Genomic DNA, 19,584 nt, shown 5'->3' on the forward strand with positions numbered 1-19,584 from the left:
CAAAGGGCAATTCCTAGAGAGAACTCAGTTGTGAGCTGTCCTTAGCCAATGCTCCCAGTAGCTGGGAGATGCATGCCACAGAACTGAAGAAGTGGCTTGCAATACACCACAGCAAGCACTACTTTAGCTGATTGCCAAAGCCATATCTATTTTCAAACTGATCTCTTAGAGTAGACATCTATTTTTCGATCTACCCACATCACTTCTCTCTTCCTCCTGGGAATAACTTTCACCTTTTCTTAGGAAATTATTTCCTTCTAATCCAGTCACGTGCTCTGGATTTGTGTAGCCAACTTCTTAAATATCCTAACTCCTTCTCCAACTGTTGTTAATTGTCCCAAGGATGAGCACCTAACCTCAGCAAGATGAATTAGCATGCTCCACACCTCCCTTCCTAACTGCAAGATTAGCTCCTGAATCAATCTAGGTCAACTAAAGCCCTTCTTTATGAATTTTTATAACAGTTTTATTGAGATATAATTCACATACCATAAAACTCACCCTTTAAAATTGTATAGCTCAGTCATTATTTGTATATTCATCCAGTTCCACAGTCAACCCCACTAATTTTAGAATATTTTCATCATCCTAAGAAAAACCCATAATCTCTAGCAGTCATTCTTCATCTAAACCTTGGCAATTACTAATCTGCTTTCTAACCCTAATCCCCAATCCTTGGCAATTACTACTCTACTTTCTGTCCTTAAAGATTTGCCTATTCTGGACATTTCATGTGGTCTGGATATTACAATATGTGGTCTTTTTTGTCTGTCTTCTTTAAGTTGACATAATATTTCCATGTTGAAGTGTGTATTAGTACTTCATTCTTTTTTATTGCAGGATAATATCCCATTGTGTATCATAATGACCACTTTTTTTAATCCATTCATCAGTTGTTGGACATTTGGTTTGTTTTCACTTTTTGACTATTATGGATAATGCTGTTTTGAATACTTGTGCCTCGTGTTTTTCTAAATTTGAGCCCAGAGAGATCAACTCTCAATCCTACTCAGTTTGCCTCAGCTGGGTTATGTTTTTAACCTTTTAAAAAAGCTATTCTAGAAGAAGAGAAAATAAGTGAAGCAAGAGAGAACAACCCCTTTATTTCATTTTCCCACAAAGCCCAGGTACATGTACCACTGCCCTCCCCCACAGCTTGGTTATATGATCAATTAAAATATCTCATTTTACATAAACAGCTTTGAACTGTGTTTCTGTCATGTGCATACAAAAGAGTTCAGGTGAATACATGACTTCTGACAAAACCTTAAATAACACTACCAGCAGGGAAGCTATTTAAATCCCAAAAGTCTGAAGTCTAGAAAAACTTACAGGGGCTTCCTATTTCTACCTCCCTCATCTCTTGTGGAAATAATCTGTCTATGGAAATAAACCCTAGTCTTAGAGCACTAAACTCCAAAACTTACTTTGCCCAGAAGGTTCCCTAATGATATTTAATAATCTCTTTCATTTTAGGCTTAAAAATGTGTTTAACACCTTTATTTATGGTTTGATTCTATATGGATTAAATTGTCATTAGTTTACAATCTGTCTTCTTCATTAGACTGAAAGCTCTTTGAGGCCTGAGATTTTTCTTGTTCAGCTTTGTATTTCTAACAGTTCTCATGGAAATGTATTCAACAAATACTTATTAGTCATCTATTCTATACAAGACACTATGATAGGCCTGGGGTTAGAAAAATGAATAAGATCCTGTGAGAAGTTTACATTTTATTATAGGAAGTCTATATTTATATCAGTAAGAATAAACTATGTAACTCTTGTTATGGTAAAAAATTAAGTACAGGGGACATAAGAAGATGGAGCCAATTCTACTCAGATCATTGAATCTTAGATTTATAGGCAAATCCACTCTTAAACTCAAGGAGGAAATCCTCTTTCGATTCTGACAAACTATGCAATGGTTAAGCAAGTGTTAATCTGCACTGTACGTGAGTTCACTAACTAGCCCATTTCAGATTCACAGAGGAGCCACAAGTCTCATACTCATCTGTATTGTGATTTCTAGTTCATTTGGACACATCTCAGATGGTGGAGCTTTTCTCCCCTTACTGTCTGAATAGGAATTAGATAGGTAGGCCTCCTTCTGAGAACTGGAAGGATCCTAGGAGACTATTAGACCATTCTCATTGGTTATGTTTATTTGGGAGGGGACTACCCAAACCCTTGCATAATAAGTATTTCTGCAAAGGGTGAAAAAAATGACACACTTCTCTCACATGTAGCTTCTTTCTTTCTTCTTTAAGGTTATGTTTCTCATTAAAAAAAAAGAAAACGAAAAAAAAAGAAGTGGTGGGCCAGATAGAAATGGCTATCTATCAGTTGGTCACTGAAATCATATCCCTTCTTACTAAGTGCAAAATGTATGAAAGGGGAAACTATCAATACAGTTGGTGTGTGTCCACTTCAATCAGAATTTTAAGAAAAGAAGACTGAAAAAAATCTCTCTTTTAAGGCTATTATAGTAATGAATAAGTTATAGTAAAGATTTAGAAAGTAAAGTGATTATCTCTATACTATAATAGTTTCACTGATCTATTATAATTTTCTTAATTGTTTGTTTTATTGTAAGTTGAAGTTACCTTGTGAAAATAGTTTTAGTGTTCCAAGGGGCACTTTTCCTGAATTAAGACTACTTTAGAGATTTTATTTTAGTTACTTTAAATTGGTTAGGTGTAGGGATAATTGAATCTCAGGGAGGGTTTTTCTTACTGTAAGGCTAGGCCAACTTCCCCATGCCCTTCTCTAATCTGCTAAACATCCCATATAACCCATTACCTACTCTATAATATTATTCCTTCTCTATTATAATGGAATACTCTCCTACAATTATTCTGTTACTATTACTATTATTTGACTTACGGGAAACACTCCAAGCATAAAAATCATGGTCATGACACATAGGAGATATTCAACACATAATTGCTGAGTGCCTAGATAATAATCCATTATAATTGTTTTGAATATTCACCTTTTTTTCAAATTCCTTAGTGCAATTTCATGGCAACAATTCATTGTGTCTATAAAACAAAATTCTTTAATTTTTAAGTTGAATTTTTATTAATCCTGCCTGTTAATTATTATACTATTAAGGTCTCTTCATGAATTATATATTTTAAATGTCCATTACATATCATTATGAGAATATTATACACATAGAAGATGCTCAGTAAATATTTATAGAATTAAAAATAGCTTTTCTTTTTAATCTTAAATTTTTAAATTTTTCATCTTCTATTTGGTTACTCTTCAATACTAATTTCAGTCTTCCAAAATAAAAGGCACATTTTTTTTATCAGTGGGAAACAAATGTAGGAAAATTTATACAAAATACTTTTAGTAGCACAGGATATTTCTTAGATTTCTCAGTTTTTCAGAGTGCTTTCCTACTCACATCTCTAGCCATTTGACAAATTCAATATACCTTTTACTTTCTGTTTTTTGGCTATTTAGGCTACCTCCTAGGAGGTAGCTATGTTCATGCCTTAAACTCCTCTCTCTGTTGCAATATAATTTTAAATGTTCCTCTCCTATGTACATTTGACCTAGACTCACAGAGAAATCACCCCTGCCTTCTCTTTTCTTCAAAAGTATACATGGTTTTGATTCCAGGAGATCTTCATGAAGAAATATTTTTCATTGATCCTTAAAGGGTTCTTGGACCCAATTCCAACGTGTATGTGAGTGTGTATGTGTGTGTGTGTGTGTGTGTGTGTGTGTGTGTGTGTAGAGGTTTTCCCACGCCAACAAATAATTTTCAGACACCAGCAGGGTGTCTGAGAATTCAACTAAATTCTGACACTATTTACCTGGAGATAACATGAGATTCCACTTCAGGATCCTCCACTTCAGATGCTTGTCACAAACCGAGGTTGTTACCTGTGCTTCTGACTGACTGGTTCAGAGGTTCCCATGACCCTCTCCGGGGGTTCAATTAATTTCCTAGAATGGTTCACAGAATTCAGAAACATTTTCTTAGTATATCACCAGTTTATTGTAAAAGAATAAAAATCCAGAATAGCCACATGAAAGAGATGGATAGGGAAGGTATATGGGAAGGGGCACAGAGCCTCCAAGCTCTCACCAGATGTGCCACTCTCCCAGCACCTCCAAGTGTTCACCAACCTGTGAGTTCTCTGAACCCAGTTCTTTCAGGTTTTTATGGAGGCTTCATTACATAGGCGTGATTGATTAAATCATAGGCCAACAAATTCGGCCCCCACTCCTTCCCTCCCTAAAAGTTCCAACCTTCTAATCACTTGGTTGGTTTTCCTGGAAAACAGCCCCATCCTTGGGTGCTTAAGAAAATGACCTAATTAACATAACAAAACATACTTTGTATCACTGTCAATGCTCAGAAAATTCCAAGGGCTTTGGGAGTTGTGGACACAGACCAAATAAATATGAGAAGTGTATAATTGGTCATCCGAACAATCAAATATATATTTCTTATAAATTACAATATCACAGATCCCGGTAAAGATGGCCTGAGATTTCCCCTAGCATTCCTCAAAGGCTTGGGATGCATAACCTTTATATGAGGTCTTGCAACAGAATGTAGAGCCTGTGCCATTGAGAACCCCTGTCCTAAAATCTCATAGATACTCAGTAAGGCAGCAGAAGTCCTCCATATGTGTCCTCATAAAAAGAAGGATTGGTACCACACAACTGGTCTCTCAGAAGGTAGGGCATGAACTCTAAACTACCCACAGGACAGAAGCAAAAATAATTCTCAAAATATCTGCAGGAGATACTATTCTCTTGGTATTGGTTTCATATTACAAACATTTCTGTTATTTGCTTTTGGAGAATGAAGACTTAATTTTTTGTAAGAATTCTCACCACAAAATGTCACTTTCTGTTCTTATTCCCTTTTCTTTTAGCTCTTTATAGAGTCTATTATGCTAACTGCTTTTTCTTCTCTGAATGATTGTTTCAGACACTGACTGCAATGACTTGCTTATAATGTCATAGTCCAAGATGATCTGGACTTCAGAAGGAAACTTAAGTTCACTTGCTTCAAATAAATGTCCTCATTTTCTTCTCTTCTAAACTGTTCCCAGGCTACTCACTACCCTATGAAATTATGAAGTAGATGTGGAAAATAATTTCTATATTCTCTTCCAATTCTTGGATTGTGTCAAGGGGGCACACTTCTTAGAACCTGCCCTAAGCACAGTAATAGCTAGTTAACACCACTGGCTAGAAACATTATCTTTGCTTCTCTTTCTGTTGAAATTTTTCTCCAACCACTTCCTGTTATTGTCTTCTTGTTCCAAACACTCCCAATTTCAATTTTTCTTTAATATGATTGATTTACAATGGAAACTGCCCCAACAATCACATTGCTTACAAGAATATTCTTGATCCATCTGATGGTCCAAAGGTATATTTCAATTACTATAGAACCATTTAATATTACTTTATCTTACACAATTCTCCACAAAAACTGAAGCAGAATGTCTAGGAAGGGCTGAACCTTTCATCATTATATGTTCAGTGCCTGGCACTGTGTCTTGCATATGGTAGGCACTTACTAAACTCTTTTTGAATGAATTAATAAATGAATAATGAAAACCTGAGGAGTAATGTCTCTTTTTATCAAAGGAGGAATGAGAAACGAAGTTAACTGATTCAGATATTGAGAGAACCACAGTGTGTTAGATGCTAAGGAGAACATCAATATAAATTGGGCAGAGAGTGGGGCTGAAACCCTAATCTAATCAAGGGTAGAAATAGAAGCAAATTACCAGAGTTCACAAAGACAGCCAAACAAACAAAAAGAAAAATGGAGAATTTTAGATTTCTTGACATTTCAAACATTATAGATTTTTGGGTGTTAAAATTCAGATATACTGAGCAGGCTCCCTTAGAGTAAACTCACTCTCACTGTTAGCACATGCAGGAGTATGGAAGGGGGGCAGAGTCAGCTAGAGTGTAAGCAGAAAACTCAGTTCCACAAATCATCCTTAGCTGAATCGAAAAGAGAAGATTCAGCACATCTCCTGAATCACTAGAGAACAGAAGCAAGTACACAATTCAAACAGCCCCATAGGAAGGAATATCAAACAGCTACCACAACCACCAATGGACAATGAAATACTGTTCCACATGGACTTAGCAAATTAATGCTAAAAGGAACTGAATATTCCTTTTTATTACTGTTCATCCCATGTCTTTTATTTATTTATATATTTTTATTGAGGTATAGTTCACATACAATAATAGTTCTAGGTGCACAGCATAATGATTTGACAATTATATGTATGATGACGTGCTCATCACAATGTTTAATTACTATCTATCACCAAAAAAAGCTGTAACAGTATTATTGACTATATTTCCTAGGCTGTACTTTTCATCCCTGACTTATTAATGTTTTTTTAGAGAAAGAGAGAGAATCTTAGGTAGGCTCTTAACTGACTGAGCCACCGAGGCTCCCCTTGACTTACTAATTTTTGACTGAAAGTATGTACCTCTTAATCCCCTTCATCTATGTCACCTATTATTCCCCACCCTCTCTGGCAATCATCAGTTTCTTCTCTGTATTTGTGAATTTATTTCTAAGTTTTTATTGTTGTTATTGTTGTTGGTTTGTTTTTTAGATTCATATAAGTGAAAACATATGGTATTTGTCTTTTTCTGTCTGACTTAGTTCACCTAGCGCAATATCCTTCAGGTCCATCCGTATTGTTGCAAATAACAAGATTTCATTCTTTCTTATGGTTGAGTAAGATTTTATATATATATATATATCACATCTTCTTTATCCATTCGTCTATGGACAGACACTTAGGTGGCTTTCATGTCTTAGCTATTGTCAATAATACTGCAATAAACATAGGGGTACATATATCTTTTTGAATTAGTGTTTTTGTTTTCTTCAGGTAAATATCCAGAAGTGAAATTAGTGGATCACATGGTAATCCTATTTTTAATTTTTTGAGGAACCTCCATATTGTTTCCCATAGTGACTGTACCAACTTACATTGCCACCAACAGTGCATAAGTGTCCCCTTTTCTCCACATCTTCATCAACACTTGTTAGTTCTTGTCTTTTTTATAATGGCCATTCTGACTGTGGTCAGGTGGTATCTCATTGTGGTTGATTTGCATTTCCCTGATGATTAGTGATGTTGAGCAGCTTTTCATGTGTCTGTTGCCCATTTCTATGTATTCTTTTGAAAAATGCCTATTCGGGTCCTCTACCCATGTTTTAATAAGATTGTTTGGTGTTCTTTATGTATTTTGGATATTAACCCCTTATCAGATACATCATTTGCAAATATGTTCTCCCATTCAGTAGGTTGCCTTCCTGTTTTGTTGATGATTTCCTTCACTGTACAAAAATTTTTTAGTTTAGTGTAGTCCCAATAGTTTATTTTTGCTTTTGTTTTCCTTGACTGGGGAGACATAGCCAGAAAAATATTGTTAAAGTCAATGTCCAGGAGATTACCACCTGTATTTTTTTAAGGAGATTGGTTCATGGTTTCAGGTCTCACATTGAGGTTTGTAATGCATTTTGAGTTTATTTTTGTGTAAGGTATAAGAAAGTGGTCCAATTTCATTCTTTTGCATTTTTGCATGTACCTGTCCAGTTTTTCCAGCCTTATTTATTGAAAAGACTCTCTTTTCCCCCTCTATATTCTTGCCTCCTTCATTATAGAGTAATTTACCATATAATCATGCATTTATTTCTACTCTGTGCCATTGATGTATGTGTCTATTTTTGTGCCAGTACCATACTGTTTTGATTACTGCAGCTCTGTAGTATAGTTTGCAATCTGGGATTATGATACCTTCAGCTTTGTTATTTTTTGAGATTGCTTTGACTTTTTGGGGTCTTTTATGGTTCCATATAAATTTTAGAGTTATTTTTCCTAGTTCTGTGAAAAATGTTGTTGATATTTTGATAGAGATTGTATTAAATCTGTGGATTGCTTTAGGTAGTATAGACATTTCAACAATATTCTTCTAATTCAAGAGCATGGTATAACTTTACATTTATTTGTGTCTTCTTCAATTTCTTTCATTTGTAGTTTGGAGTCTAAGTCTTTCATATCCTTGGTTAAGTTTATTCCTAGGCATTTTGTTCTTTACTCAATTTTAAATGGGGTAACTGTTTTCTTAATTTCCCTTTTGGTTAGTTCATGATTAGTGTATAGAAATGCAACAAATTTCTGTATGTTACTTTTGTATCCCATGATTTGACTGAATAGTTTTTTTGGTGGACTCAGGCTTTTCTGTCTATAGTACTATGTTATCTGCAAATAGTGACAGTTTAACTTTTTCTTTACCAATATGGATGCCTCATTTCTTTTTCTTTTCTAACAGCTGTGGCTAGTCCTTCTAGAACTGTGTTGAATAAAATTGGTGACAGTGGAAATCTGTCTTATTCTTGATTTTAGAAGAAAACCTTTCAGCTTTTCACCAGTAAGCATGATATTAGTTATTGGTTTGTCATATACGGGTTTTATTATGTTGAGGTATGTTCCCTCTAAATCCACTTTGTTAAGAATTTTTATCATAAATGTATATTGAATTTTGTCAAATGCCTTTTCTGCATCTATTCAGATGCTCATGTGATTTTATCCTTTATTTTGTTAATATTGTTATCACATTGATTGATTTGTGGGTATTGAACCATCCTTGCACCCCTGGAATAAATTCTGCTTGATTACAGTGAATGATCCTTTTAACATATTGAATTCAATTTGCTAATATTTTATTGAGGATGCTTGCCTCTATCAGTGATATTGGCCTGAAATCTCCTTTTTCTTTTCTTTTTTTTTTGTAGTGTCTTTTCTGGTTTTAATATCAGGCTAACATTAGCTTCATAGAAAGAATTTGTAAGCTTTCCTTCCTCTTCTTGCTTTTGGAATAGTTTGAGAAGGATAGATATTAACTTTTCTTTAATGTTTGAAAGATTTTATCTATGAAGCCATTTGTCCTGGACTTTTTTGGGAGTTTTTAAATTATCAATTCAATTCAGTTACTAATAATCAGTCTGTTCAGATGTTCAATTTCTTCCTGACTCAGTCTTAAAAGATTGTATGTTTCTAGGAATTTATTCATTTCTTCTAGGTTGTCCAACTTAATGGCATAATTTTTCATAGTGAAAAATTCTCATACTTTTTAAAAAATTTACAATGTCAGTTAACTCCTCCTCTCTCATTTATGACTGTATTTATTTGATTCCTTTCTCTCTTCATCTTGATGAATCTATCAAACGGTTTATAAATTTTGTTTATCTTTTCAAAGAACCAGGTGTTAGTTTCATTGATCTTTTTCTATTATTTTAGTCTCTACTCCCTTTATTTCCACTGTGTTCTTTATTATTTACTTTCTTTTACTAACTTTGGGCTTTGCTTTGCTTTTCCTGGTTCCTTTAGACGCAAAGTTATATTGTTTAAGATTTTTCTTATTTCTTGTGGTAGGACTATATTGCTATAACATTCCCTTTTAGAATTACTTTTCCTGCATCCTAAAGATTTTGAACCATTGTGTTTCCATTTTAATTTGTCTCAGGTATTTTTTATTTTCTCTTTAATTCCTTTCTTGACCCATTTGTTGTTTAGTAGCATGTTGCTTAACTTCCATATGCTTGTGTTTTTCTGTTTTTTTTTCTTGTAATTGATTTCTAGTTTCATACTGTTGTGGTTAAAAAAGATGCATAATATGATTTCAATATTCTTAAATTTATTAATAATTATTTTGTGGCCTAACATGTGATCTATCCTGGAGAATATTCCATGTGCACTTGAAACAAATGTGTATTTTTTCTGTGATTATTCTTTAATATATGTTTATTTAGAAGAATATACAGTTTTTTATTAATGAATTTCCCCAAACACTCAATTTATCACAACTTGGTATGTTAGTTTCCTATTGTTCCTATAACAAATTACTACAAATTTAGTGGCTTAAAATAACACAAATTTATTATCTTACAGTTTGGAAGTCAGAAGTTCAAAATCAGTCTTACCTAGGTAAAACCCAAGTGTCCGCAGTGCTGGTTCCTTCTGAAGGCTCTGCAGGGAACCCATTTCCTTTGCCTTTTCCATCTTTTGGAGGCTGCCTGCATTTTTTCATTTGTGTTCCCCTCTCCATATTCAAAGCACATTACTCCAATCTCTGTTTCTTCACTATGTCTCGTCTCTGACTTTTCTGCCTCCATCTTATAAGTACCCTTGTGATTATATTGGGCCCACCTGGAGAATCCATGATACTCTTCCCATCCCAAGATCCTTAACTCGGTCCCAACTTCCTTGGAATGTAAGGTAACATATACATAGGTTCTGGGGATTAAACTGTGAACATCTTCAGGGAGACCATTACACAGTTAGATTAGTATTAAGTAACTAAGTTAAACATAGGGAAAGATAAGAAAATGAGGAAAGCCTATCAATAACAACAAAAAAAGTTTTATTGCTAGGAAATTCCTTCAGACTTTCTGAGTATTTCCTCTAGTTTTGAGCTAGCAAATGAGAAGTATAATAACATCCTATGAGAATAACATATAATTCAGTGTCTAAAGATCTGGACGTGTTCTTCAAAAGGAAAATTGTCCATTATATACAACCGTGAAGAAGCAAAATACTATTTCACTTTTACAACAGGTTACTGCTTTGGGGGGGGGGGGAACACAACAGTTTTATTTTTTAAAAGGATCCAGAATCTAAAAGTGGAAATGAAGCCAACAGCATTAGCAAAAGCATCCAGTCTGCAAAGGATGCAAGGAATCAGCCATAGCAACTGCAACAGGGCAACAGCGAATAACCTTAGCTGTCCATTTATTGGAACACAGAGTCAGCATGAGGCTCTTATAATCTCCACCAAGTGGGGTAATGATATTGAGGCATTCAATATGCTGCTAGAAAAAGAGTACAGGGGAAGAAGTCAATGGATCCAAGAGTTTGATATATTGAGAAACAAGAAACCAACTGTGGCTAGCATTTTTTGTCATTCTGTAACACAGGTAAAATCAGAAATCTGTGATTACATGCTGCTGGTGGCATTCTGCCTGAAAAAGCATCTCAGTGTGAGAATTACTGAGTGCCTCTTCCCCGAGAACAAATGTGAAACAAGAGATAACCCAGCATTTCAGACAGTATAATTTCCTTAAGGGAGAAAGCACAGGAAAATAAAGTCAACTGTGACTAAAGATGTGCTTGACATTGAGAAACAAGACCAAATGAGTGAAAACATTTCTAAAATATCTTTTCATAAATGCATGGGCAGTTAGAATACATGTAAGACTTAGGCCACAGCATCTCTGTCTGTCTGTGATCTCTACACATTTTCCTGTCTTTGTGAGAACAACGTCTACATACCCTCAACAAAACAGTGCCCACATTATAATGAATTATGAGTGCAGTTCATGCCTATTCTTAAAGATATAGATGTTTATTTCCATGAGATTATTTCCTGTGGGAAAGTAGGTAGGGAAACAAAAGCAACTTTTCGATATGAATATAGGTATAACCTTGCCCCTGATGCCCTGTAATCCTAAGCAATGACCTTACATAATTTTAGAAGGAAGGGGAAGATTATAATTAAGAGGGCAGGCTATGGAATCAGATCTAGGATTGAATTCTACCTGTTACTTAAAACTTTTAAAACCCAGATTCCTCATTTGTAAAACATGGTTAAAGCCACATTATTTTGAGAATCAAAGGGCATGACCATTGTGAAATACTTACACAGTGTTTGGCACATATAATACAAAACAAAATAGGGTAGCTGTTAACAGCAACAGTAATGAAACATAAGAACAAACAGGTAAAGGAGCTAAACATTACCTCATAACTTTTTTTTATAATAATTTTTTATAATGTTATGTCAGTCACCATACAGTATATCCTTAGTTTTTGATGTAAAGTTCGATGATTCATTATTTGCGTATAACACCCAGTGCACCATGCAATATGTGCCCTCCTTAATACCCATCACCAGCCTATCCCAATCCCCCACCCCCCTCCCCTCTAAAGCCCTCAGTTTGTTTCCCAGAGTTCACAGTACCTCATAACTTTGAACAAGAGTTATATTCTCATTCAGTACCTAAAACCAAAACAAAGCTGGAATAATTTTTGAGCTTTAGTGGAGGATTTTTCAGTGTTTTCTAGCACAAAGCCTTATTAAACAGTTTTTAAAAATCAGGGCCAAATTTTAAACACATTTTTGCTTTCATTTTTCCATTCAACAGGATTATATTGATGTAAAGTGTCCAAGTGATGATTCGAAAATGTGCTTAATTTTCCTGTGTATTTTACATCTTATTCTATGTATATTAGAGAAGACAGTATCATAAAATTGTATAGCTGGCAGAGAGTTGAATATAATTACTTCAAGTTCCTCATTTAGTGATTATACAAGGCTCAGAAATATTCACAATTGTCCTGGTTGCCCAGATAGCAAGGTGCCGAGTCCAGATGGCAACCATAGCCTTCTGATGTCCAATTCAGGGCTCTTCCTACAGGAAAGTTGCTTCATACATGTGACAGATACAATTTGCTATCTGAAGACTATCCTTATTAACAAATCTTTGTGTGCGTGGAGGGAGTGAGCATTGTGTATTTCCATGGAACAAACTAAAATGCCTTTGAACATTTGGACACTTAATTGGGGACCATAAGGTGGAATGTTTTTCTCTTCCTCCTCAAAATCATGGTTAAAGTATTTGTGAAGAATATATGTATATACATATCTATATATACACACATATATATGTATGTGTGTATACACACACACACACATGCACATATATATATACATATGTATGTACACATATGCATATATACATATGCAAATACATCAGTTAGGACATTGTCTCCCCAGTGAGTTGTTTTAAAAAGACTTATATGTTCCTAAGAATTGAATTTCTTTTTTTTTTTTTTTTAAGATTTTATTTATTCATTTGACAGAGAGAGAGACAGCCAGCAAGAGAGGGAACACAAGCAGGGGGAGTGGGGGAGGAAGAAGCAGGCTCCCAGCAGAGGAGCCCGACGTGGGGCTCGATCCCATAACGCCAGGATCACGCCCTGAGCCGAAGGCAGATGCTTAACAGCTGCGCCACCCAGGAGCCCCCTAGGAATTGAATTTCTGAAAATATTTACCAATGGTTTATATGTTCCCTGCAAACCAAACCCTCTCGTCTGTCTTTAACCTTATTGTATTGAGATCTCTTAGTAAACGGGTATTTATAGAAGACAACAAACTTCTCAATATATTATTTCATAAATTAGATAAAATCTCTTGCTATATTAATTCTAAATACAGAAAATCAACTTAAAGTTAATAATGACATTAAAGGAAATACTGGAAAGCAGAAAAATATATCTGCGACAGTTTCAGAATTGCTGTCGTTTCACACATTTCTCCAAGGTTTCTTTATTATGGTATAAACTATAAAAAACAAATCGAGTTATGTTAAAAAAGTTAACATTTTGGATACTTTGGATACTAAAAAAGACTTTGCATGAAATAAATAGTTGCTGCACAGCTCTCCCTTTTAGATTTCTTTTCTAAAAAGACGGAGAGGGACATTTAAGCCATGAATTATTACCAAATCTTCAATTTGATCTTCAAAAGTATTTTCAATTTCAAAAGGTAAATTACTAATTTAGAGATCTTGAGAGAAGAAGGTACATTTATATTAAGGCTCTGGGAAAAGTTTTAGTATTTCTGTCTTCAAAGCAAGCAAAGTAAACTCTTATTTGGAGAACCTATTTCAATCCATATCTAATTTTTTACTGGACCCAGTTCTGACTTGGAGCAGGAGAGGGAAATACAATTTTATATGGGATTTTAAATCACTTTACAATTTATGGTTCTAGGCTACAAAGTCTGGGCAAAATGAAATATTAAAAACATTCAACTGTATATCTACACCGACATCTTTATATTTTGAACAACCAGATCTATATATCTATTACTCCACTTTCCCGGCGAGTGTCTACGTCTGGTATCCCTATTTCTTCTCGGAAGTGGGAAGTATGGTGGAAGACCTAGAATGGGTCAAGAGTTGGAGTGATAGCCGACGTTGCTGTCAGATACTCCGAGTGAAAAGGTGAGGAGGGAACAGGACCAGAGAGTGTTTGGAGAAACCAGAGCAGCCTAAAAGGCAGGCAAGCGCAAGCCCCAGGGCAGTTTCACTTCCTCAGGTCTCCCGGCGAGGCCTGGCGGTGGCCCCGTGGCCCGAGCCCGGGGACTGCGTTTCCGGACGCGCTGGCCACAGGCGCCCGGGGTGTTCCGACGAGCGGCGGAGGCCGAGAGACGAGCTCGTGGGGCAGCTCAGGCAGCGGAGTCCGAGGCTCCGCGCGCATCAGTCCGCAGGCTGCCTGCCTTCGGCCGCCGCGATGCTGCCTGCAGCGACGGTGCGGACGGGCGGGAGCCGGCAGCGGGCCTCCAGCGGCCCAGCGCCCCCAGGTGGGTGTTCGCGCGTGCGGGCCGCCGGAGGGGGGAGGCCGGCGGGCTCCGGGGCGCGGTGGAGACCGAGCGCCCTTCCCTTCGGCGATAGTTGCGCCGCTGACGCCGGCGCGCCTCGGGGACGGGCACCGGGGCTGCCCCTTCTGTCTGCCCCTCAGAGGCGGGCGTCTTTGAGGGGCAGTCTGGCCGGGACGAGGTGCGAGCGCTCTGTGTTCGGACCACGTGGACCGCCAACTTTGGAGTGCTTAGAACTTTCCAGAGCACCTGGGACAGGGGTCTCCAGTTTCTCCAGTCACCTTGAGACGGGTTTTAAAGTGAAGCGCGTATTTTAAAGTCCTGCGTAATTCTAAAAATGCTGTCAACATGTTATTGCAAAACCGCTTGTCCGGTTTATCTGCCCTGCCTTACAAAATCCAACCCGGAAAATTGCTAGGATGGCCTGCGATTCGCTCATCTGACAGCTGACTCTGTGTAGAGCCTCCTAACCCGCAGATTTTGCTAACTTGTTGAAAGGAGAAGCCGTCCATGTTGTTGAATACGGAAATGGATTTATAGATCAAATGGACCTTAAGGCACTTGCAATCAGTTCTTTTTGAGTGTTTCAAATGCTTTTGTGAACTTTATAATGATTATAAAGTGTTCAATTTTGAAATTTTGAAAAAGCCTTCACTTGGGTATTAAGATTACTGGAGTTGTTCACAGTGAGAAATGCAAAAGAAAATCTGAGTGAAACTACTAATTTACTGAATAGAATTTCTCATAGCTTATCAGCATTTTTTTAAGGTAATGATGCTTCTCTTGGGTAGTGTATATTTTTAATATATAAATTTTAAAAGACTGCTTTTCTTAAAATGGGAAGTATATTTGTGACAATTTAAATGGCAAGAAAGGAATTAGAGCCATTGATACCTTGATATGTTAACATTTGTAATTTCAGCCTAACAATTTAGTTAAACAGAATGGGCTACAGTTTGTTCAAACTTCTTGATTGAACAGTTTAGCCAGAATAACAGTTTAGCCAGAATATGACTTTTATTCCACTTGATACTCAAGAATACTTTGAGGTAATTGCTGTTGTGAATAATGCTAGAGTGATGTGTCCCAACTGTTAGCTCATTCTGATTATTCCTGTTCCTTCTGTGTGTTTTTCCCCATTTGCTTTGGTCCTTTCCAATATGGTATTTATCACTTGTCTCATTTACCTCCTTTGGCCAAGGTTATGAATTTATTTCTTTTTTCTTTTTTTAAAAGATTTTATTAATTTATTTGAGAGAGAGAGAGAGAGAGAGAGAACACAGAGGGAGAGGGGGAAGGAGAAGCAGACTCCCTGCTGAGCAGGGAGCCCGAAGCAGGGCTCAATCCCAGGACCCTGAGATCATGACCTGAGCCGAGGGCAGATGCTTAACCAGGCACACAGGCACCCCTGAAATACTTTTCTTATAAGAAACTATCTTTTGATATTAACCCATGCCTAGTCCTGGGTATGAGTTGTTTTGTATGAGAACTGGTTCTGATTAATTCTTTTAACATAGGGAGAACTTTTTTGTGTGACGTCTCTCTCTGCTTTGGACAAGCGTTTCCACAGCATGGTAGACTTTAGCTTAACATGACACATTGTGGTAAAGTTAGTCCAACTTCATTGTAGAGCAGTGAAAGCTGAGACCCAAGTAGTGATTTTTCCCATGGTCCCATAACTAATAATTATTTGAAGATCATATTCATCACTTCACCAACAATTTTTTATTCCCCTACAAAAGCTGTGTGGTAATATGAGTATAAAATGGTAAACAGTTTCATGCCCATGAAGATTTTATACTTCTAGCTGTAGGTGTATGGTATATTATAATGACATCTGTGTATGGTGCCACCAGAAAGATGGATGAGTATCCAGTTTTTCTTTCAATGGAAGCAGGAACCCATTACTAAAGCAATGCAAAAATGTTGTACAGTAGATGAAAATTCCATTTAGGATGTATTTTTTCTGGTTTATATTTAATTAGATACTCTCCTCCGATGTACAAATGAGAAATTCTTCCTTTGCTTTATCCCAAAACTAGTAATTTTAAAAATAAATTTAATTTTAACTACTACCTTCTATTTATTTATTAAAGCGCAGATTATTCCCCACCCCATAGTTTTTATATTTTTTATTAACATTATTTGATGCCTTTGATGAGGAGAGTTAAATAAATTATTAGTTTAAAAAGAGAAGGCACCTACCCTGTCTCACCATGTGCTAGATCCTTATATATAACTTGTGAGGGACGTAGTTTGTCTGGGACTCTCTCTTTGTCTTGAAGTTCTTGAAGATTTGAAGCTTCTTATTCTGACTGCAGTCTTCCAACATAGCAAATAACCTTGATTTCTCCTTCTAAGGAAATACCCTGGTTCTGTTCTGGTGACTGGTAAAACTTGCCTCCTTTAGAGCAGCTGGAAATGTTCCGATAAAGTTACTTTTGCTGAGATTTTAAAGAGAGATAGCTCTCCTAGGGCATTTTCATTGTAATATGGAATAATTCTATGATATCTAATTGCTTAAGGTTTTCGATTTAAACAGCAGCATATGTGGTGTATACTTGGAAAATCAGAGGGAATTTTTTCACCACGTCAATCTGAACAGATATTGTAGGTGATCAAGCCCTACTTAAGATGGCCTCTGGACTCAGACTCCCTCACATCAGTCTAGCTTCATTGCTTACTTGCTGTTTGATCTTGGGTAAATAACTAAATCTGTCATTATCTCAGTTTATCCATTTAAAAAGCGAAAGTGGAGAGAACAATAACACTAACTTGAAAGAGTGGTTTTGAGGATTAAAAGAGAAAATGCACATGAAGTGATTTTCAGGGTGCCATAGCTAATAGTAATTGCTTAATACATGTTACCTACTGTTTTAATTCTTAGGTCATTGGTCAATAGTGTCATATTTACATATAAAATATAGAGTTTTTATTGAGAAAATAAACTATTGAATTGGGGGAAAACTTGAATGAAGTCAACAAGCGCCCACATGAAACAAATGAGGGTGCAAGGCTTCCTGTAGAAAGATACTGCTATATCCTTGGGGAGACATTGTGGTTAATAGTTCTGAGAGGAGAAAAAAAGAACAGACAATCAGAAGAACTAAGGATAAATTGATTTAAAGGGCATTAGGCTAGGGCATTTACAGGAAAGAAAGAATGGGAATTTAATAGGACAAAATGAGAACATGTTTTATTTTCCCATATCACAGAGTACCAGTTGTGACCTAGTTAAAAAATATATGTAAATATATGTGGAAAAGTAAGGATAAAATTGAAAATTATGGGATACTTCACTGAGTTATAAGAAGATGGAGAATCTACTTTACCAAAATATTTACTGCTTGGTTAAAAAAATATCCAATGTAAAGAATATTATTTCTGCCATATGTAAGTTGCATGTTTTAAGAATTTAACTGTTACCTGATTACCAGAGTTACATTGCTATTTTATTACTTTCTTTATATATTCTATAATATATTACAGTAATTTCAGAGACAGCTATGAAATAAAAATGGGAAGGGCAAGAATTCCAGAATTACTATTTAAAACTAAGTTGTTATATGGCCTTGTAATTCTTTGCTGTTCTAATAAAGAATGGTATCTAAGTTTCACTGCAGACATTGAAATAGTGCAGGTAAAAATGTCAGATATTATATGGAATTATGCCCCTCTCATATTTATTTTCACTCAGAGAAAAAGAATGATTTTTTTAGAAATTTACCACTGAACAGGAATTTCTTTGTTTTCAAGTGCTCCACATTGAAATAATCCAGAAAGACCACTTCCCTTTGTAATCATGAGAAGTAATTTTTCAATGCCTTGTGGTCTTTTATAAGATTTCCTGTGTATCCCATTAATTAAAATTAGTTATGTTTTATCACACTATGTGTCATATTTTCCTTTCCCTTAAGCTCTTATACTGTTTTTCTATATTAGTGATTCCCATGCTTCATTTTTAATGTGTTCCCCTTTATAAAAACATACTAAAAAAGTACAAGAAGTTTCTGACTTGAAATTTCATTTACTGTGTGCCTCATTTTTTGGTTATGATACATGCTGAAGATTAAGTCTTACCATTTGGTAAGGATCAATATTTCATTCATTTATTTGTTCTAACTTAGCCATAGGAAGGATCATGACTAACTTTCAGAAAAATAACATAGTGCCAAGACCACTTGAAATCCTGGCCTTCTTTTAAGACTGCATTTATTGTGTTAACTACTTTGAATTCATTTGATATGGATATCACATTACCTTGATAAGTGAGAGCATCAGAAGATTAGCACCTACTTTGAATAAGAAGTTATATTGTTCAGTACAATTATATGGAAGTATGTAATAATTCATTGTGTTATTTCATCTCCTACAAGAACTTTTCTAAACTATTTAAGTTGTAACTTCTAAGTCATCATATCTTTTTAGGGAGGGTATAGAGAGTGGAGAAACACCCATATCAGAGATGTGGGGAAGAAACATACCACATCAAAGTGATATGATTCTATAAAATCTTGTCACTAGAATGACAAACTATAGAGTATTTCTTGGGATGGTGTGAAGAATCCCTAAGATTTACACATTTTCCTCATTGGTTGATTGCATTTTATTTAGATTTAATAGACTGATATAAAATCTCAGGAGACAACTGCACTTTAGTGCAATTAGTCAACTACTGGGTCACTAATGAGAAAGTCAGTGAGATAAAACTGAAGCAAAATTATACCTTCATTTCAGTTAATGAGATAATTTCCTTAATTCTCTCATCACTTTTCAATAAAACTTTAGAACTTTCACTATTCCAGGTACTTGTCTATAGACCAGAGACCCATTCTTTATCAGCTCCAGTCCATCTGTACCCATGTTAAATGGTTAAAACCGTGTATCATTCAGATTCTTGGAAACAGTCACTTGGGTCAAGAACAGGCACTAAATTCAGAGGCAGCTTGCTGCTTTTGCTTACTGGCCAATGGTGTGTGTTGTCTGGCTTTTGGAGATTTGCTGGACTCAACAAAGCCTTTCCTTTCAAAAAAGAGAATGAGACTGTTGTCAGTGGAAGGGTAATGTTTGATGACACACAATAGAGGATGACAGCCAGTTGACTCTTGTCCACAATGGATG

General features: G+C 35.9%; 1 protein-coding gene across 1 annotated transcript in view; it reads left to right on the forward strand.

Annotated features, from left to right (window-relative positions):
* Nucleotides 1-14,180: 14,180 nt before the first annotated feature.
* The window catches only part of BANK1 (B cell scaffold protein with ankyrin repeats 1), a 278,201-nt gene continuing 272,797 nt past the window's right edge, over nt 14,181-19,584 (forward strand). Inside the window, exon 1 of the mRNA XM_026509651.4 lies at nt 14,181-14,448. Coding sequence (XP_026365436.1) covers nt 14,379-14,448 — 70 coding nt within the window. The 5' untranslated portion in view covers nt 14,181-14,378. The remainder of the gene's footprint in view (nt 14,449-19,584) is intronic.

This window comes from Ursus arctos, unplaced genomic scaffold (assembly GCF_023065955.2).
Source record: "Ursus arctos isolate Adak ecotype North America unplaced genomic scaffold, UrsArc2.0 scaffold_9, whole genome shotgun sequence".
In the NCBI taxonomy this organism is placed as follows: domain Eukaryota; kingdom Metazoa; phylum Chordata; class Mammalia; order Carnivora; family Ursidae; genus Ursus; species Ursus arctos.